Source organism: Dunckerocampus dactyliophorus, chromosome 8 (genome assembly GCF_027744805.1).
Source record: "Dunckerocampus dactyliophorus isolate RoL2022-P2 chromosome 8, RoL_Ddac_1.1, whole genome shotgun sequence".
Lineage (NCBI taxonomy): Eukaryota > Metazoa > Chordata > Actinopteri > Syngnathiformes > Syngnathidae > Dunckerocampus > Dunckerocampus dactyliophorus.
Window position 1 is genome coordinate 19,396,286 of NC_072826.1, and position 20,222 is coordinate 19,416,507.

Genomic DNA, 20,222 nt, shown 5'->3' on the forward strand with positions numbered 1-20,222 from the left:
TCCAGAATACCCATGATCCTGGTGAGGGCAAGCGGTATATAAAATGGATGGATGAATGCCCTTGCAACAAAAGAGGAGGACCCTAAAAAAGAGACACAATACAAAGGTCTCTTTGACAATTTAGTAGTCTACATGACTAATGCATGGGTAAGATCAGTACATGTCAAGTTTCAGTTGACTTACCACATACAATAATGCAGGGTGTTTCTGGCAAGTTGGCAAACTGAATCTCTTTGGCCGAACATGTCTCCTAAATGCAATGGAACAGATTCTCTTCATCTTCATTAAAATGAATGATTGAAACAAGTACTGTTTGTATGATGTCTTCAGAGCAAGCTAATGGGACTTCTCAGTTTGGAACTTGAGAAGTGCATCAAGAACCTGTCTTTGTTATTGTGTATCAATGCTTCTAATGAAGTTTAAGAGGTGTCTTACCGTTTTTGTCCATATTGCCAGTGAAGGGCAATTAGGTGAACACCAAGTTCCTTGAAATGTGTTGCCATACCAGTTTCAGTAACCAAAAATGGCCACACTTGGTGTTGGTGTAAGTCTGTAATAGAATAACATATGTAGAAACATTAAAATCAGAATAATGTTCAGCTGCTCTGTTGACAATGAAATGCTGTACAGTAATCCCTTGTTTATCGTTGTTAATTGGTTCCAGACCCAACCGTGATAGGTGAATTTCCACGAAGTAGGATTCCTTATTTATAAATTGAATATTTTCGTAGTTGGAGCTTAGAAAACCTGTTTACAACCTTCTAAATACAGTTTTTAACATTATTACAGCCCTGTAGACATAAAATAACACCCCTATAGTCACCTTTACACTCCTATTACCCAACAGAGTAGACATAATATGAGAAAATAAGATAAATAAGACTCATGCTTGTGTATTGCCATACCTTAAGTGTGTTCCCTAAGCGAGGAGAATGAGGGGCAGACAGGAAGTCGGGGTTCAGAGTTGACTTTCAGCTTTCCATGGGTTAGGGCCACAACAGTAGCTCATGTTTTGACAAGGGATTATTGTGCCTGTTGTGAGATCATTTAAACCTGCAAAGGCCTGATCTTCCGGCGATCAAGTCTAGTGCTTGTGTGTCTCACCGAACATTACAGTAACATTACTGACACCTAGTGACGAGTGTAGAATACTTTGTCAACGTCTTTAAATGCGTTTTTGAATGTCTTGTATTTGTATTTTACTTCATTTAGCCATTCATTTTTATGCTTGAAAATGCTTCATTTAGGGAACAAATACATAACATTTGCTTAAATATGCGGATGTTTTGACTAATAACAGGTGGTATTCAACCACGAAACAGCATTATTTATTAATTACATAAATTCATAAAAAATTCAAACAACAAAGTTGCGAGGGACGACTGTGTTTGCATTAGTAGATTGTTTATCGTGCAACAGTAAATTTTAAATGTCATGGAAGTGTGTTATTTTAATAAAACTTACTGTTCTGGGACCAAACAGAAAGAAGTTTTCCGGCTTGGATTGGTTTCAACACTGTCAGTAGGTCTGCATCATATACTGCAGATCATCTGTGGTGTCTGCACCAGGTGACTTCAAAGTATCTTCCACTTAACTGAAAACTGCAACAGTAAAACTGGTGCTGTAATGGCACTGCAGGTCATCTGAGTCCGTGATTCAGCCATATCTAAGAGAAAGACAAACGACCTGACTTACTGACAACTAATCTGACACCATACTGTGCTTTAATTGAATTATCTGGTATCTGTTTTTAATGTTTTTAATAGCAGCCACCTGGGCTTTTCTTCCTGTCACTCACACACAGTGATAGAGGAGGAGTTATGATGTCAATTTTAAGATGATCACTGTAGCAGAGTAATCAGCTAAGATATCCATCCAGCCATCTTCTATGCCACTTATCCTCATTAGGGTCGTGGGTATGTTGGAGCCTATCCCAGCTGAGTTCGGGCGAGAGGCGGGGTATACCTTGGACTGGTCGCCAGTCAATCGCAGGGCACATATAGACAAACAACCATTCATACTGCTAAGATATGCTTACTTTTTTATTGCAATCCACCATTTATCTCACTGATGTTGAAAACATGATTTTTTTAGTCTCAAAAATGGATCTTATATAATAGGGTCGTCTCAAAGTTGGATCAATACGGTAATTCTGTTGATCTTTTTGATCTGTTACCTAACGGATTCATTTTTTTTTATAAAGTTTGATAGTGAATTACAAATAATTTTTGTACTGTTTATAATATAATGTATAAAAATGCAGCACAGTCCAAAATGCATAAACTTGAACAATTTGTCTGAGCTTACACATCATGTTCATTGCCATAACCCTAAAAGGTTGAAATCATTTATGAAGAGTTATGATTAGCCATATTTGGGAAAATATATGTGTGCAACATATTGAATTTTGTACCGTATTTGCGCCACTTGACAGCGAGTACGAGTTTGTTTGAAATTGGAGGCTGAATCACTTGATCACGTTTGCTGATGTTGTTTTCCACCTCCTAGTCAACTTTCTTCTTTGACTTGTGGGAAAGTGTTTGGCAGCAGATGCACGAGTATGTGACAGAATTAACTTTGAACTGTTTTAACACATGTTCCCTTGTTTCAGGGGGGAAAAGTTGCTGCGGCGCTGCTTAAGCCATGGATTATCTGTCTGCGTCCTCTCTGCCTCTTTAGCGTCGACACCACTTCACCCACTCGGAGTCTATCGCACATCCACAGAGCTACCCCGAGAGAGAGCGGACCTCAGGGAAACCCAAGTAGGGAGTTTGGGGGCGGTGGGGGTACAAGTGGAGCGGAGTATAGTAGAGGGTTGCGCCCATGGGCATGGCCTTCTCGCTCTCTGGCATCCACTTTGTTAGGAACACAACACTAATCCTCCTTGTGTCTTTATTGCCCCCCCCCCCCCCATGTAACAGAGTGGGCTGGGCTTGGGCGTAATGGAGGGAGGGGGGCACATCGCTTCAGGGCCATACTATCAGCGTTCCTGTTTGAAGATAGGCCACACTATGGAGCTTCCAATAGAGAGAGACACTCATTAGAATAAAATAGTATGGCGGGGGCAGATTATTGCATCAAGCAATAACTGTGAGGCAGCTTCATGTTGCTACACATATTCAACAATATAAACAACACGTTCATGTGCTGCCTTCATTTGTAAGACGGTCTCTGTGGCTGACAGTGATTTGTCATGCGCCAGAATTGAAGCAGGATTATGAATGTTAATGCGCACAGGACTTCACAAGATTCCTCAAAAGGAAACTTCTCAGGACTTTTGCATTACTTTGCAGCTACAAACGGACTATATTCAAAGTTCAGCTGGCGCCATCATGTGTTCGACACACCGTGAACCCAGGTGCATGAAGTCAATGTCACCTTTTCCACTCCCAAACCCACTTCCATGCAGCACCCCAGCTGTCACCTGAATACGTGGCAGCATTCAGCATCAAGATGCAGGTTGAATGACGAGAATGAATGAGCGGTTGTCTGAGTGCAACATTTGCGACACAATGATATGCAAAGGAAGGTGCCCGACCAACACCATTGGACACCTCCAGATCCATGGTGTAGAAATAACAGAGTGCCCCGTCTTTGACATGCTATGTCGGACTTTGTCTAAGCAGTGAGAATCAGGGAAGTCGGCGGTCTCATGCCGATGTTACCGGGGGTTTCAGGATGCCCACTGATGTCGTGGAAGTTCGGTCTAAATAAAGGACGGGAGCCACGACTGCAGGATGCAAGTTTATTTATTTTTTAGCAAAAGTCAAGAGACCTTCTCAACCCACACAACACACTTCCCGCCTTCAAAATAAGAGCGATGTGCACTGCATCCTGTATACCTGTGGTAACAAAATAAGGGTGTCATAAAAATAACTTATACCAACATTGAGGCAGAAAGGTATACTTGTAATATTGCTAATATGGTAGCTGAAGACTCGTAGCTCATAGACAAACCTTTTATAAATTGTTTGATATTACGCACCCAGGTTAGTGCATGTTTAAGTGTCTGCAGCATTACGCATTCACTAACACGTAAAATACATCTGTTAGGAATTCATAGTAAAGTTGATAAAAACTTCATATTATTAAAAACTTCAAGGGGAAGTTCAGACATTTCATCCAAAAAGAGCTCTTGTTAGCGCCCTCATTTAAGCCATGCAAACTTTTGTGACCCTGCCTCTTAAAAACATCGGACTCGAGAATCATTAGGAGCCAGAATCAAAACAAGGAATCGAAAACGGAACCAGAAAGTGTGCTTGACGAAGACTCAATTTTCACTTACTCACATGTGCTCGACATAGACTCGAGTTTCACTGATTCACTGGTGCTCAACGAAGACCCCAGGTTTCACTGACTCATGGGTACTCGACGAAGACACGACTTTCATTGACTCACGGGTACTGGACAAAGCCCCGGGTTTTACTGGCTCACAAGTGCTCGACAAAGACTCGAGTTTCACTGACTCACTAGTGCTTGATGAGGACTCGAGTTTCACTGATTCACAGGTGCCCCTGAGTTTTAAGGCCTCATAGGTACTCAACAAAGATTCGAGTTTGACTGACTCACAGGTACTCGACGAAGACTCAAGTTTCACTGACTCACTAGTTCTCAATGAAGATTTGAGTTTCACTGATTCATGGGTGCTCGATGAAGACTTGAGTTTCACTGACTCACGGGTGCTTGTCGAAGACTGAAGGTTCACTGACTCATGGGTGCTTGAAAAAACACAAAGTTCACTGACTCACGGGTGCTTGACAAAGACTCGGGTTTCACTGACTCATGGGTGCTTGACAAAGACTTGAGTTTCACTGACTCACAGGTGCACAACAAATACTTTAGTTTCACAAACTCACGGGTAATCGATGAAGAATTGAGTTTAACTGACTCACAAGTTGTCGAGTTTCACAAAGTCATGGGTGCTTGCAAAGTGAATCGAGTAGCCAATTCACAGGATGTTGGGAACTTGTTTCAAATGTGCGAGTTTTTGCGCATGCACTTTATGACAAGTACTTGAGTGAGTGGAGTATCCGATTGACTTCAGTGAGTGACTCATAAGAACTTGAGTCAGTACAAAGAATCGAGATGCCTATTACTAGCCTGTACAGACATAAGAAGATAAAGTGAAGTGATAAAATGCTGCCAATTGTGCATATATTAGGGTGCGTTCACACTTGTCATGTTTGGTTTGGTTAAAAGGAACTCTGGTGCATTTGCCCTGCTAGTATGGTTTAAGATGAGTGAGAGATGGGTCGCTGCACAGACCAAAAACACATACCAGTGTTAAAATGACAGCAAAAACCATGCACTACCGGTCAAAAGTTTTAGAACACTACAATTTCTCTGGAAGAAAAAACAAAATTTTGAAGTGTTAAGATGGTCTGTCTTCCATTGTTAATTGCCTATTTTCTTGCCATTTTTGTAGAAACAAATTACTTTCTCCAGTTCAATACTGTTCAACTGATGCTCACGAGGGTATAGTATCACAGTGTGTTCCAAACACTGCTTTTATGGAGACAGAGGAGGTAGTAAGTACTCCAGAACTTGGAACACCTGTAGGAATTAGTAGCACCGAATGCCAAGGCTTGATCAACCTCCATTTCTGAAGAACAGCTTTAAATTGTTTACCCATTTTGTGGTACCTGAAACAGGCATTTTTGTATAATTCTGAAATATACATAATGTTTCAGTTTTGAGTAACCTTACCCTTTTTTTAACCTCTGGCACTTACCGCTGTACCATTTCAAGCTATTCATTGGACTTGAATGACTTGAATTTCAATAAATAACTGGGGTGTTCTAACCGGTTTGTGTATGTAAGAGAAAATGCGTTGGAAGCGCTGTCTCTCTGCTCTGATATCTCCCTCTGTGTGTGCGACGACAATCTTTAAAAGTATATTTTATAAGATTTTGGCGCAATCTAACCTGGTAAATATTGCAGAACAGAAAAAAATTACCCTACATATTCAACCTAGCAGATGCCATTGTAGTTTGGAATATTTATGTCACTTAATATGTCACAAGAGCTGCCCAATCAAGTCCTTACTTTAAGCGTATGTTATTTACTGTACAGCCTTTGGTCCCAAAAATGCGACGTAAACACTAAGCAAACTGCACCATAAGTGCAGACCAACTATATTTAGTTTTTTTGGGGGGGTCCAGAGTACCGAACAGTAAGCGTAAGCCCAACCTAAATGACAGCAATGTAAAACTTTTTTTCTCAGATGACCTGCAGTGCCATTACAGCACCATACAGGATAATTATAGTAATTAAAATAGTTACTGTACAATGCAAAATTATTATAAATGATGACTGAAATGGATAAATTAACATTTAACATCACTTATCTTTATTGAAGACTCACCTTCTTTATCAAATTGCTGGCACTCGCAACTTTCTTAGGCTCCATGGCCAGTTATTCAGCAGTACTGCTCAATAAGAAATGCAAAGCCAGTGAGTCAACAATGCATAGGGTGCTTTGTTTGGGCACTTGATTCCGCATAATAACACAAGGCAAGCAGACTAGATTGTTAAGCGCAATGTTGTACAATAACCGAGACAGAGTACAAAAACAAAAATGTTGCAGAACATTTTTGATGAAAACCGAGTCATACAAAAACTGCGGCGTGCGAAAACCAAGTTTGACTGTAGTACAAAATGCTTAAAACAAAATAATGCTAGGACAGGACAACAGTCGAGTAACGCACTTCACAAAATGTTATCCTTCGCCACCAAAATTGTGTAATTTGCCATCATTTTACCAACAAAATTGTATAATTTTGTCTCCAAATTGAGTCATTTTAATATGCAAAGTGTGAAGTAATTCAAAACAAGTGTGTTCAGTGTATTACATTTTGTATAAATCCATACTACAGTCTTGGGAGAAGAGGCTTGCTGAAACTGAGCAATGAAAAGAATAAAGAACATCATCTTAAAGTTGTAATCTCTTACTGTAGCGACATGTTTTGTGTCTTATTGAGCATCAGAAATGACTACTGTTTGCAGCACTATACGGTATCACCACTGAGCAGAGTCTGTGCTGGTAAGCGACAGCCATATTAGCTACTTTATTTCCATGTTTACAGCATTTCCAGTGCTTCGCAATAGTAACAGGATTACTTTTGGGGCAAGCAGTAATTTGTGGAATTCCCTCATTTCGGCTGGAGGATTTCTTTCTTCCTCCTTCTCCTTGTAAAGAAAAAAAAAAAGTGAATGTGCTGCTGCATTCTGGTGGACCCCCTCCAGAGGTTTGATTCCAGAAACCCTTTTGAGCAGGGTCTGTGAAGAACTAGATAAAAGCAGAGTGGGCCGACAGTACACAGCATAAGAGAGACAGAGAAATAATAACATAGCATCATAATAATCCACTGACGTGCATCCTCACTATATGACTCATTTAAAAACAATACGTACAGCATTACCTTCAATGAGTGGAAAATCTAGGATGTAAACTTTTGGGGCTAATAATAATAATACTTTTTGTAAAAATATATTCTGACAGTGGAATAACTACAATATAATGCCATTTTCATCTCAGAAAGCCTCACCTTGGTACATGTTACTGTCTTACTTTCAAAATGCTTTGTATAAACACTATCAAAGTAAATATTCAGAGCAGATGACATTATAATACTGTTTAATGCTTGCATATTTAGCTGTTGAAACTCGTAGCAATTTTGCCTTTTACATTAGTGCGTCACTAAACCCTTTTTTCCCATAAAGGCCACCATACTTGTGTGCCTCAGGGGCTAAGGCTTAGCTAAGTACATTAGCTTAGCAGCTAACTAAAACCACAAATTTTTGACTCATTTTGGATAACAAAATATTGTGTTAACACGTGTTTTTAATTTAAATGCTGCACTGCTGACTTGTGTAATGAATTATCACTTAAACTTGATTCTAAATAGTCACGTGAGCACTAACAAGTGACTATACTGCCGACAAAGAACGAACAGCTACATAGCTTTGTGCTCCAGATATGGCAATGCATTCTGGGAAATACTGTATAGTAAATAGGTAATATCAGTGGTGAGTGCATTATACACTAAAAGACGGATATTAAAATATGCAATGTGCATTTATGGGTGCTATGGTGAAATGTAGATAAAAAGAGTATAAATAGGGGCATACGTTCATAGAGCTTACGTTTTCGAAAGCATTTGCCCCCTTGGGTGTGTGATACTTGGAGATAAGCAATAATAGGATCATCCTGGATGCTACTTTATCACCTCTGTGATTGACTGGCTATTTGCCCAGGGATGTCAACGTTCCCATGACCCTGCACATAATAAGCTACAGTGGTGTGAAAAAGTGTTTGCCCCCTTCCTGATTTATTTATTTTTTTTTGCATGTTTGTCACACTTACAGTAAATGTTTCAGATCCATCCATCTTCTATGCCGCTTATCCTCACTAGAGTCACGGGTATGCTGGAGCCTATCCCAGCTGACTTCGGGCGAGAGGCGGGGTACACCATTGACTAATATTTAAATTTGTTTGATGATCTGAAACATTTAAGTGTGACAAATGTGCAAAAAAATAAGAACTTAGGAAGTGGGCAAATACTTTTTCACACCACTGTGGCAGGGCCATTCAACTAGCGGCCCGTGGGCCAAAATCAGTACCGTGAAGAAGTCAGACAGACCCATGAATTCAATCAACAACTTGGGAGTGACTAACATTTTTGTAGTAGCTCCTTAAAAACAGCAGAGCAGTTCTGTCATGCAGAGAATGATTAACTAGTGTTTTTTCCACTATAGGTCTTTAAAAACGGCAGAGTGGTCCTGTCATATAGAGGATCTTTGATAATCATTTTTGAGTGGGCCCTTGAAAACAGCAGACCAGTTCTGTCATATAGAAGATCTTCGACTAGTGTTTTTGCAGTAGGTCCTTAAAAACAGCAGAGCTATCTTGTCATGGAAGATCTTTGACTACCGAAATCTTCAAGATTAAACACTCTTAATGCACAAAATAATCATCAAATGTACTTATTTGTTCATATAATTCGCACAGAGCAATGGACAACTCCATGCTCTATCTCCTTTCTCCTCCGTATCCTTGCGCCGGAAGGCGTTCAAGACATGAACACACGTCTTTCTCTTTTCTGTGCGTTCTAAAGATATAAAAACAGATACAAAAGGGACAGCTCATTTCTGCACGTAATGGGACACACCTATGCCGCCTAGAAAGCCCGCTATTGAAACACCTTCAAAAACTTCCAACAAGGTTTTACAGTTTTATATACACTACAGGCCGAAAGTTTGGACACACACAGCACAACTGATGGTCCCATCCCCATTAATAAATTCCACTAAGTAACCCTGACAAGGCACACCTGTGAAGTGAAAACCATTTCAGGTGACTACCTCATGAAGCTCATTGAGAGAACACCAAGGGTTTGCAGCGCTATCAAAAAATAAACGATAAAACATAAAATATATGTGTAAAATAGAAGACATATTGAGAGTTATTTCACACTTTTTTGTTAAGTACATAATTCCACATGTTCATTCTTGAACATCTACAATGTAAATGTCAAATGTGATGAAAATAAAGAAAACGCATTGAATGAGAAGGTGTGTCCAAACTTCTGGCCTGTACTGTACATGCTGTAACATTCATGATAACATGTAATACTTACAATATTTTGCATTTCAGATAGCAACATAGAAACGAATGCTACACCCAGCATTAACTTTTCCAAACCCCAAAACAAAAACACAGCAGCAGAAGCGGCAGCTCCAATACGTAGAGTTACATTTCGGTAGTGGTCTGAGGCTTGAGGCAGCTAACGCGCTGCGGGCAAGTGTGTGGTGAACCTAGTCGCTAGCCGGCTCGTAGTTAGCCGGTGTGGTGTGGCAAGGTAGCAATATGCCATTAACGTAGTTCACTGTTAATAATAACAATGTCGCTGTAGCTTGGTTAATATGCATGTCACATTATATGTAAATAGAGCGTTGTTGGCACATTTTGGAGTTTTTTTTCAGACGGCTTTATAAGAGAAGTAAATGTTTTCCAGTAAGTGCATTCTGAGCTGCGTCTTTTTAGCTGTTTTTATATTTTTAGAATGCACAGAAAAGAGAAAACGATGTGTTCGGATAATGGGCAACATTTTTTTTTAAACTGCAGTTTTCCTTTTAAGGATAAAACTGTTGCTATTATTAAATAGGAGTTACGTATTTTGACAGTGACATTGTGAGGTTTTAATCATAGTCTTTACTTGGGTGTCAAAAGTCACTTGGAAACATTTCCTCAGTGTGATCATGCAGTTTATCATAACACTAGAAGGAATTAGTCAATGTACATTAGTGAATTAATGTATGGAAATGAGCTGGAGGCTACAGTGGCCACTGTGTTCTAGTTGATCCCCAGCTGCATATGTTGGTAATCGCCACTGTTTCTTGGATTCACTCACAGGCACGCAGTAAATAACCTGCTGCCAGCACCCTGTGTTTTTTTGTCTAATTAGCTGTTTCACTGGGCTCTCACTAATATGAAATCAGGTCTCATTGCTGAAAGCACATTAAGTCCGACGAGCGCCTCAGTCTTAAAATCCTGGATTTACATTGCATTATGATTGACTTACGTTTGTGCTGCAGAAGTTTCTTGAATCAAATAACTTTCTAACCTGCCTGACCTCCTGCAGTATCTGCAGGCCCATGTTTAAAACATATTTCACCGTGCTTAATTGGTTCTTTAATGACTTTCACTATTTACTTATTTGCTACATATCATCAATTTGTTAGAATGAAGTACACTGTGGGGATCTTAATTATAATTATAAAAATTTAAAAAAAAATGGTCGACAGACGTCTTCCTCTAAGCTTCATAGACCATCCCCCTGTGAATCATTGGGTAATGCCGCCACCTATTGGAGGACAGTATGCATTGCATCTAAGGTTGGCCAGAAGTCACCCTCCAGTTATGTCGTCTGCAGTCACAATAACCAACCACTTTCGGTATGGTTACAAAAATGCACGTTTTAAAGCAGTTTTCACTCAACTTAATCGCGCAGAAACACAAACGATCTACTCACGTCATCCAGAGCAGGGAAATGTAGTCAAACTATTTTAAGATTTAATGTTTGTCTTCTACAATTGTATTGATGACCACTAAAGACTAAATCCCCAAGGACTAAAAATCCCACAGGACCACAGATTATTTTTTTCATATAAGGGTAAGAGATTTATTGTTACTGTTACTAGGCTGTCAATGAACGGGGGATAACGTGGCAGAGAGACTGGCAACCCGGCCAAGTGCATACTAGCCGCTAATAGAGGCGACGATGCACTGACGTTAGCTTCATTTCTTCGCGTCTTTACACCTGACGAGCTGCATACTTAATTATGGCCGGAAAGAGAGCGTTGGTCATCCTGTCAAAGGGTGCAGAGGAGATGGAGACTGTTATTCCAGTGGACATCATGCGAAGAGCCGGGGTTCGTTGCTTGTTTTTATGCTACTTTGATTGTAGCAGTAAACATGCTAATCATATGACGCTCTTATTATGGAAGTTTTTCTATTAATGGGCAGTGCGTTTAAATTAACTCTACAAGACAACAACACTGATATGAGTATTGTAAATACTGCTAATCCTGCCACTGATGAAAGATTCAAATTTGTCCTAACCTTAAAGTGAGAGCGAATTAAATGTCAAAAGGTGAATTCACACTGCAGCCATTTTGGTGCTTTCAAATGAAAAGTCTCTGTTTGCACTAATGTACTATCATACCCTGAAGCCAGTTTTAGTATTATTTGTTGACACCTACACCTTAACATGCAGATTGCAGTGACAGTTGCAGGGTTGACTGGTCAGGATCCAGTCCAGTGCAGCAGGAACGTCGTCATCTGTCCTGATGCAAGCTTGGAGGATGCAAGCAATCAGGTTGGACCGAGCTTTCTCGTTCAAATTCAGGTTTTGCAAAGCATTTAAAAAGTATTTTCAATGCTGCCTTTTCAGGGTCCGTATGATGTGGTGGTCCTTCCTGGGGGAATGCCGGGCGCCCAGAACTTGGCAGAGGTAAGAAATCCATGCATCCAGATTATTATAAGTGACTTGTGCTGCAGTATATTGCCAGTTTTTTTTTTATATAAGTCAAAACGTGGAAGATATGCATCCTTATTCCTTGTATTGTTTGAAATAACATGAACCTGAATGGGTATATGTAGGGCTGTCAAAAATAATGTTAGCGTTAACGGCGTTAAGTAATTTATTTCATTAATTACGCTACATTTTTTTGTGTAATTAATGCATGCGCATCAGAGCCATCACGCCTCTCTATTATGGCAGTAGACAGAAGCACAGTGGAATGTACCCACGCAGTCACACAGAGTCTGACGCTCTTTTATAACTCCATTCTGACCTGAACATATCCACAGCAGTACAATTCCAACACCATATACTGTATGTATCTCCAACTCACACACGTCTGTAGTCCGTTCATCCTGGGAACGATACTCCCTCATTCTCATTACAAAGATTATAAAGGTTAAAGATTTAAGATTTTGGGATAAAGTTAAAGTTATTAAAATATAAAACGTATGATCGAAGTGAATCTTGTAAAAATGACATTAGGTCGTCCCTTGTGCGGTTAATTGGTTCCAGACCTGACCAAGATAAGTGAATTTCCATGAAGTAGGATTCAGTATTTAATGAATAGAGTATTTTTGTAGTTTTGGCATAGGAAACCTGTTTATGATCTACTAAATACTGTTTTCAACATTATTAGAATCTGGTCGACATGAAACAACACTCATATAGTCACCTTTACATCTGTATTATCCAATATAGTAGATAAAATCAGATAAAATAAGACATATTAGACATAAGTAAGATAACAAACTCTGCACCTACTCTCTCTCTTTCTTGACAGCGTACTTCCTGCAGTGGCTGTAGTCTCATCAATATATTGTAATGGTGGCTTTATATGGCTTTACACTCGTATTACTCAATATAGTAGACACACTAAGAGTAAATAAGCCATTTAAGACTTAAATAAAACTCCTGTTTGTGTGTATCACAGTAAATGACCTTAATCACGGACGGAGAAGAAGTGATGTCGGAGGTTCAGAGTTGAGTTTTAGCTTGTCTTTGGTTATGGCCCCAACAGTAGCCTGTGTTGTTGTTGTCATTATGATTCTTATGTTAGTATTATTGTGCCTGTTTTGAGATCATTTAAACCTTTTTTGGCAATCAAGTCTGGCCCTAGACTCACTGAATTGACTTTGAATGAATCAGTGAATTTCTCTTAGAGCTGAAGTATCTATCTAAGTATCTATCTGAACACTGACACCTAGTGGCCAATGTATAATACAGTACTACATGCCCAATAACAATGATTCTTCTACCTCGTATTTGTATTTTAGTTCATTTTGTTAGTTATTTTACCCCTTTTTATGCTTGAAAATGCTGAATTTAAGCCAAAAATAAGTACAATTTGCTTAAATATGCACTTTTTTTCTGTAAATGACATATTATATTTACGTTCTTTTATCGTAACAAGCTGCTTTCTTCAGCATGGCACAGAACTGCCCCACAAGAGTTCCCCGGGTTCTGCAAACAACTATTGTGGGTAGCTGGAACTTTTCTGGCCTGTAGGGGAAACCTTTTTCCTTGGATTATTTTAGTGGAAACGCAAAAATATTTTTTCTCAAAAGCTCAGGGAATTTGAAAAGTTCCTGAAAAAAAGTTAGTAGGAATATTTGAACAATCAGCCTTGGAGTCATCTACTGGTCTTTAGCGCCATCTGGTGGGCATAAGCCGCAAATACTGTTTCCAATTGCGTTTTCTGGCGCTTTCCAATGCCATCTCCCGCCTCCCCTGACATATATTTTGCAACAGTTCTGCAGTTCACTTAAGTAAATTGAAGCCTTGATTTGCGGACGCAGATTCCTGCAAGAGCTCTGTAAATTGCATGATGACATGGCAGCAGGACAACATGTAGCTTAGTAAAATGTACTTAACAGAAAACACTTCGTAGTACTGCACTGTGTGTGGAATTATATGTAAACAAAAAATGTATTTAATTCCTTTCTTTGTCATAATCCACATGACCCACCCCTGTTCTGTATGTAGCCTTCCCAAATCACACAGAAATCTGGAAGTCTTAGTTAAAACAAGCATGTGACAACTGGGTTGCAGTGAAGTAAAAGACTGCAGTGTTTCCCTTATCATTACATTCGAGGGGTGCCCCGCCCCTCCAAGAACATGAAACTAATTCTATTTTCAGTTTAGTGCCCCATGAAAACAGAAGTAGTTTAAGGATAAATATACACTAAATATTCACAATTTGGACATCTTTGCTTTTTTACTCACTTTTGTTGTCAGTGGTTTTGGCGTGAATGTTTGTGTTGAGTTATTTTAAGGGGATTTAAGGGTGTTATTCAAGCTGTACATTGACTACAATATGTGGCACTTTTGGTGACTTTTGTGATTCCCCCTGCCCCTGTGCTACATAAGCTGTAAACCTAGGGGAAACACTGACATGACAAACTAAATCACACATCAGCTGTAACGGAAGTGCAAACTTGAATTGACGTACAGTCATCCACTTCGCGGTTATTAATTAATTATCACTGTTTTGACGGATTAGTAAAAAAAATTATATATATAAGCAAATTTTATGTATTCTTGGCCACATTAAGCATTTTCAAGCATAAAAATGGCTAAATGAATGAAAAATACTGTACAAATAAAAAGCCATTCGGAAGATGTGTTTAAAGACTACACTGGCTACCCTGGTCACTAGGTGTCAGTAATGATACTGTAACAGAGGGTGTGTCATATTGTATAGTTCTGAGGTGCTGTTTAGAATGTGGGCTATAGAGGGCAGTGACGTTCTGCATGCTGGGTTAGAGCTCGCTTTTAGGAAATAAGTCACAGGACTAGGAAGTGCTGAACTGTTCATGCTGTGTTTTGGGCGTCTGCCTGTAAGACATAGTGACCCATTTCTATTTCAAATAATTTAAAGCCATCCTGACATGGTCATTCAGCCGCCATTACATTACATTGAAAAGAAAATAGCCACCACAGGAAGTATGCTGTCCAGACAAAAAACAACTCTCCCAATGCTAATGTGTGAGTCTGTTATGTGTTATGTCTAATATGTCTTATTTTCTGTTACTATGTCTACTATTTTGGGTAATACGAGTGTAAAGGTGACTCTAGGGGTGTTATTTCATGTCTAAAGTGCTCTTATAATGTTAAACATATTTAGAAGTTCGTAAAACAGGTTTTCGATGCTCTAACTATGAAAATATTCCATTTATAAATGAGGAATCCTTCACGGAAATTCACTTATCACAGTTAGGTCTGGGACTAATTGATCGCGATAAATGAGGGGTTACTGTAACTCTGCCAGAGCACTTGCGCTTGTCTGCTTTGGCTACGTTTCCAAATAACAATATAACAGAACAAAGAAAGGCTTCCTCTCAAATGAATCCCTTACTTTACATAAACACTTGAGACCCTCTCCAATTGAGTAAATCAAGTGCCACTGTTTGAAGAAATATGGTATGATGCTATGAGTAAGCTCTACAATGGCACATGGTGCCATTACCTAGCAAGACATTCATAAATACACTAAATATATTGTATAGTTGTTTTGGCAGCAGTATATTCAGAGAGTGTGTACAGTTGGTATCGCTTTAATACGGTATGTTCCACCAGCAACTCACTACATCTGCTTCCTCTGCTCTCTTGCAGTCTCCTGCTGTGAGCAAGGTGCTGAAGGAGCAAGATGGCAGGAAAGGCCTTATTGCAGCCATCTGTGCAGGTGCATTCGACAAAAACAAGCCTTTTATAGCAACACATGCGCTAAATGGGACATATGAAACCAGCATGCTGTGTCTTCCCGTATTTAAAAACCACTTGAGGAAAAATTGCTGGTTTGCTACATCAAATCAGCTGAATACCAGATAGAGCTACCACTATAGTCCAAGTAGTGGAACTATTGGCTTAATTTATGGTCTTGTTGGTATCTAAATTGGAATATGAAGGTTTGATAAATGGCTGTCTTTAAATGTAATGAGTGTGTTATCTAACAGCCCCCTTATGCTGCGAGAAAGGACACAGCAAGGACATTATGAAGAGGGACCGTCGACCAATATGGCAAAGTGGATTGAAGGGTGTCCTAGAAAACGACTGAAACACTCGCAGGAATTTACAGTTTAATGAAGCCGCCAGCGAGACGGGCCCCTTGCTGCATCATATTGCCCCTGACATTTGAAGATTTTGGAGATTTTATTTCATGAATGATGATTTTTCCATTCCAAAAGCTGTGTAAAACATTTGTGATCCGTCCGATGATAGGCGCTTATCTCTCATGTCTGCCGCTGTCTCGCTGTGTCTCTCTGGCGTCCTCTGGGTGGGGATTAGCTGTAACCAGAGTAGCTTGCAGTCTGCTCATCTGCCAGGGGAAAGTGGAATCTTTAGACTGCATGGGACCACAGCCAAGGAGCCTAATCAATAACTTTCTATTTATTAACACTTTTTTGGATGAGCTCACTGCAGTGCTCGGCCTTTGCCAAAGTTAATGCAGCAGAAGCAGTGCCTTCGGCCACTCCTTTTTTTCCCCCCCCGAAAACCCCCACCTCCTGTTTCATTGTGGTGCATTGTCTCCGGGCAGAAACGGTATAGTGTTCCTGTGTATTAGAAACAGTGATACTGTTTGAAGGACACATTTTAGGACAGCTTGTGTCACCATATATTTTTTTGTCGTGTGAATATTTGCATTTAATATCTTAATTAAATACAGTGGGACCTCCTAAACTTCCCTGCAAAAGTTGTCAAATTTAGAGTTCAACCAACATTTTCCATAAAAAAAAAAATGGCTCGAAAAGTTAAAACATTATGCTGCTTGAGACGTAAGCATATCTCCTGAGACTTAGCGCAGTTAGCATCTAAAGAATTACAGGCACAGAAAGTGTGTTGTGCTTTTTCTCTGGCTGTGGGGATAACCATAGAGCAGGGGTGTCCAAACTTTTTTCATTCCACTGAGGGCCACAGACAAAATAAAAATAAAGGATGTGAGGGCCACTTTGATATTATTCAGTGTTCCCATACATTCATTTACAGTATATGTGGCGGCACACCACAATTAGATTTAGCCCTCCACAGAAGGATTTACCACTGCAACCCTGCACCCTGCTCTGGCTCGATCCCACGTCCACACATCCCCACTGATTGAGAATTACTGTAAGTCGAGCAGTGCTAACCAGTGAGACAAAAGCCTCGGGCGTACCACAACTGACTTGGTTGCACATAACGCATCTGTTCATCATTGTAGTGAAATGTTAGACGTACAATAATCACGTATAGTAATAGTCTTTCAAATCAGAAAACACAAATGTTTTTTTTAATTGCTTGTGCAACGCCAAATAAGGTTTACAGATAATGCCACATAATTCTTATGAAACGAACCATAAAGTTATGTTTTATCCATCATGGGCAATTATGTAAATTAGATGATGACATTACCCCCCACTGGAACCCAATGCCACAGATACATTGCAGTCTTGTGGGAAACACCATTATTCACATTTTTGTCTATTAAACTAAGCAGTTATTTGTATTCAAAGAAAAAAACCTACATTGTGTTGTAGGTGGCAAAACCAAATAGTTGTTCGTATTGTGTCCATCTTTTTTTTTTTTGTTTACTTATTTGTGGCCCTAATCCTATTTCCGTGGGCGACAAATGGCCCCAGGGCCGGTCTTAGGACACCCCTGCCATAGAACCTTAAATGAAACTTAGCAACATGCAATTAATTGCATATCAAAAGGATTTATTATTTCTTTTATACGTAATGGCACGATGTGACAGTATTGCTCTGCAAACACCGTCCTGTTCCGTCTCATTGAACAAGTAGTTTTGCTTTAGTTTTATTTTGTTTGACTATAAAGTGGTCACCATCTCTGTCTTATGAATATTAAAACGTTAAATGACATGTGGTGGGTTTTTTTTGCAATTACAATTAAGTCACTTTGTATTATTTTATGGGAAAAAAACATTTTGAAATTAGAACTCAGAAGTCAACCACTGTCAGGGAACTAAAAGTTACATCTGTATGTTGACAGATGTTGAATTTTTTATTTTTTATTTTTTTTAAACATGCAACCTTATATTTCAGTGGGATTCAATACGAAAGATTGGACTGATGCACATAATGCAAATGGCCTATGCGTTATTTTACAAGCCTTAATGAACCCTAAACAGCTTTTACCCCCTTGTGCTGCAGGTCCCACCGCTCTTCTGGCACACGGAATAGGCTACGGCAGCACGGTGACCACACATCCCGCTATGAAGGAGAAGATGATGGCTGGAGGTGAGCAAACAGAATTCCAAATAGATAGAGTGTTTCTAAATCAGCCATAGTTTTTGTTAATATTTGACAGGAATGTTTTATCTAAAAAATTTACCCACAAAAAACAGCAGGTGGCGATGTCATACAGGTTACTCTCATGCCACAATGCAGTAGCAAATTGAAGAGGTGAAATCAGTAGCAGGAATTTGACAGAATGTACTAGAAACTAGGTCAGCAGCAGTGTTGTCACAGGACTGATGTGCACACAGCCCAGTGTCGTCTCTCAAGCCTTCATTCAGTCTGTTGCATGACTATGGTTCTCACTTCTAAGTGTTACTCTTTTTGTCTGTTTTTAGATCACTATAAATATTCTGAGGCGCGAGTGCAGAAGGACGGACATTACATCACCAGCCGTGGGCCTGGAACCAGTTTTGAATTCGCCCTGACGATTGTAGAGGAACTTATGGGGGCTGAGGTTGCCGCTCAAGTCAAGTCTCCGCTCATTATGAAAGACTAACTGCAGCCGAGTTACATTTGCCAAGCACCGCTGTGTTATGCACGCTTATGAGCCACAACTTTAGGTACACCTGTTGTCAATACATCCCAATACAATGCTATATTACAAAAACTGAACAATCATGCATAATTTTGATTTGCACTGGTTGCAGCTTGTAGTGTTGTTGAACGTGAACCTCTTCAATTGAGGTGCAGATGCTTGAGAAAAAAGAAGAAAGAAAACCTAGAAGCTAACTTCAGTTATGTCAAAGGCAAACTTAATTTATTTTTAGTTCCTACAGTGATTGACTAAAGGGAGTTTGGCGTTAAGTCATAAATTCCGTGAAATATGCTCCAAAATTACAAAAAACAAAACAGATTCCCTCAGACTAGGGAGGGCCCCAATCATATTATATTGAGGGGAGGTGTACACTTTGAAAACCCCTGCATTAGATGAACCATACTGTACCTAATGATGTGGCTGGTGAGTGTATGCTATATTAACAATGATATTAATAGTTGGGTGTCAAAGACAGCCAAGCTATTTTCCCTAGATGAAGACTAAATTTGCACTTGGAGCCAATCTTGATTTTCACTTCAACTGTGAAATCTTAACATGAACAATCATTGCACAGCACAACATTTATGAACAAGATTCAATAAACTGCATTAAAGCAGCTTGTTCCATGTTATCGTTATTTAGCACTTACGTTTTGTTTCCTTTCACATCCATGTTACTAACTTCACCCTTTCTCTGCCCCTGTAGTGGGTGCTCCTGCTTTCTAGAGGTTTATATAGTCATGGACAAAAGTCTTGTCACAGGTAGACAGTATGAAGTAAAAACCTCATAACTCCCTAACTAATCCTCCTATTGTTGAGAACTATGGTTCATATGAATCATTTTAGTCTTGGCATTCTCTGGTAAAAATGACACAACGTGTCTTCGACCCGTCTTGAATCAGTTACGTAATAGTCACAAATAGACAGGTTTTTAGCTGGACAAAAGTCTTGTCATGTTTTACAAATTTTTTCAACCAACATTTCTTTGTTTCAGAACAACATCAAAGCATCCTAGCAACAAGCATTTTGAACATTTTTACCATCAGAGATATGATCATTTCAGTATCGGCTGTGGCTTCCCTTTGCTTGGATGACGGCTGACATTCGGCTGGGCAGGGACTCATACAACTGGTTGATGAAGGCATCTGGGATGGCATAAAATGAGGCCTCACATGCCTTCCACATGCCATCTAGATTCTTTGGCTTTGTCTTCCAGGTGTCTTCCTTCATTTTCCTTCATTTTTGCCCAAACCTGCTCAATAATGTTCATGTCTGGGGACTGTGCGGGCCACTTTTCGAGAACTTGGATCGTCTTCTGCTGCAGAAATTTCTTGGTGGAGGCCAGCTCTTTAAAAGTATATTTCATAGCTTA

At 39.6% G+C, this 20,222-nt stretch overlaps 1 protein-coding gene across 1 annotated transcript; it reads left to right on the plus strand.

Moving 5' to 3' along the window:
* Positions 1–11,227: 11,227 nt before the first annotated feature.
* park7 (parkinson protein 7) lies at positions 11,228–19,467 on the plus strand. Its single transcript, XM_054784671.1, has 6 exons — positions 11,228–11,433; positions 11,778–11,879; positions 11,955–12,014; positions 15,699–15,768; positions 18,230–18,316; positions 18,652–19,467. The coding sequence occupies exons 1-6, from the start codon at positions 11,344–11,346 to the stop codon at positions 18,810–18,812; spliced, it is 570 nt and encodes a 189-aa protein (XP_054640646.1). The 5' UTR covers positions 11,228–11,343; the 3' UTR covers positions 18,813–19,467.
* The last annotated feature ends 755 nt before the right edge of the window (positions 19,468–20,222 follow it).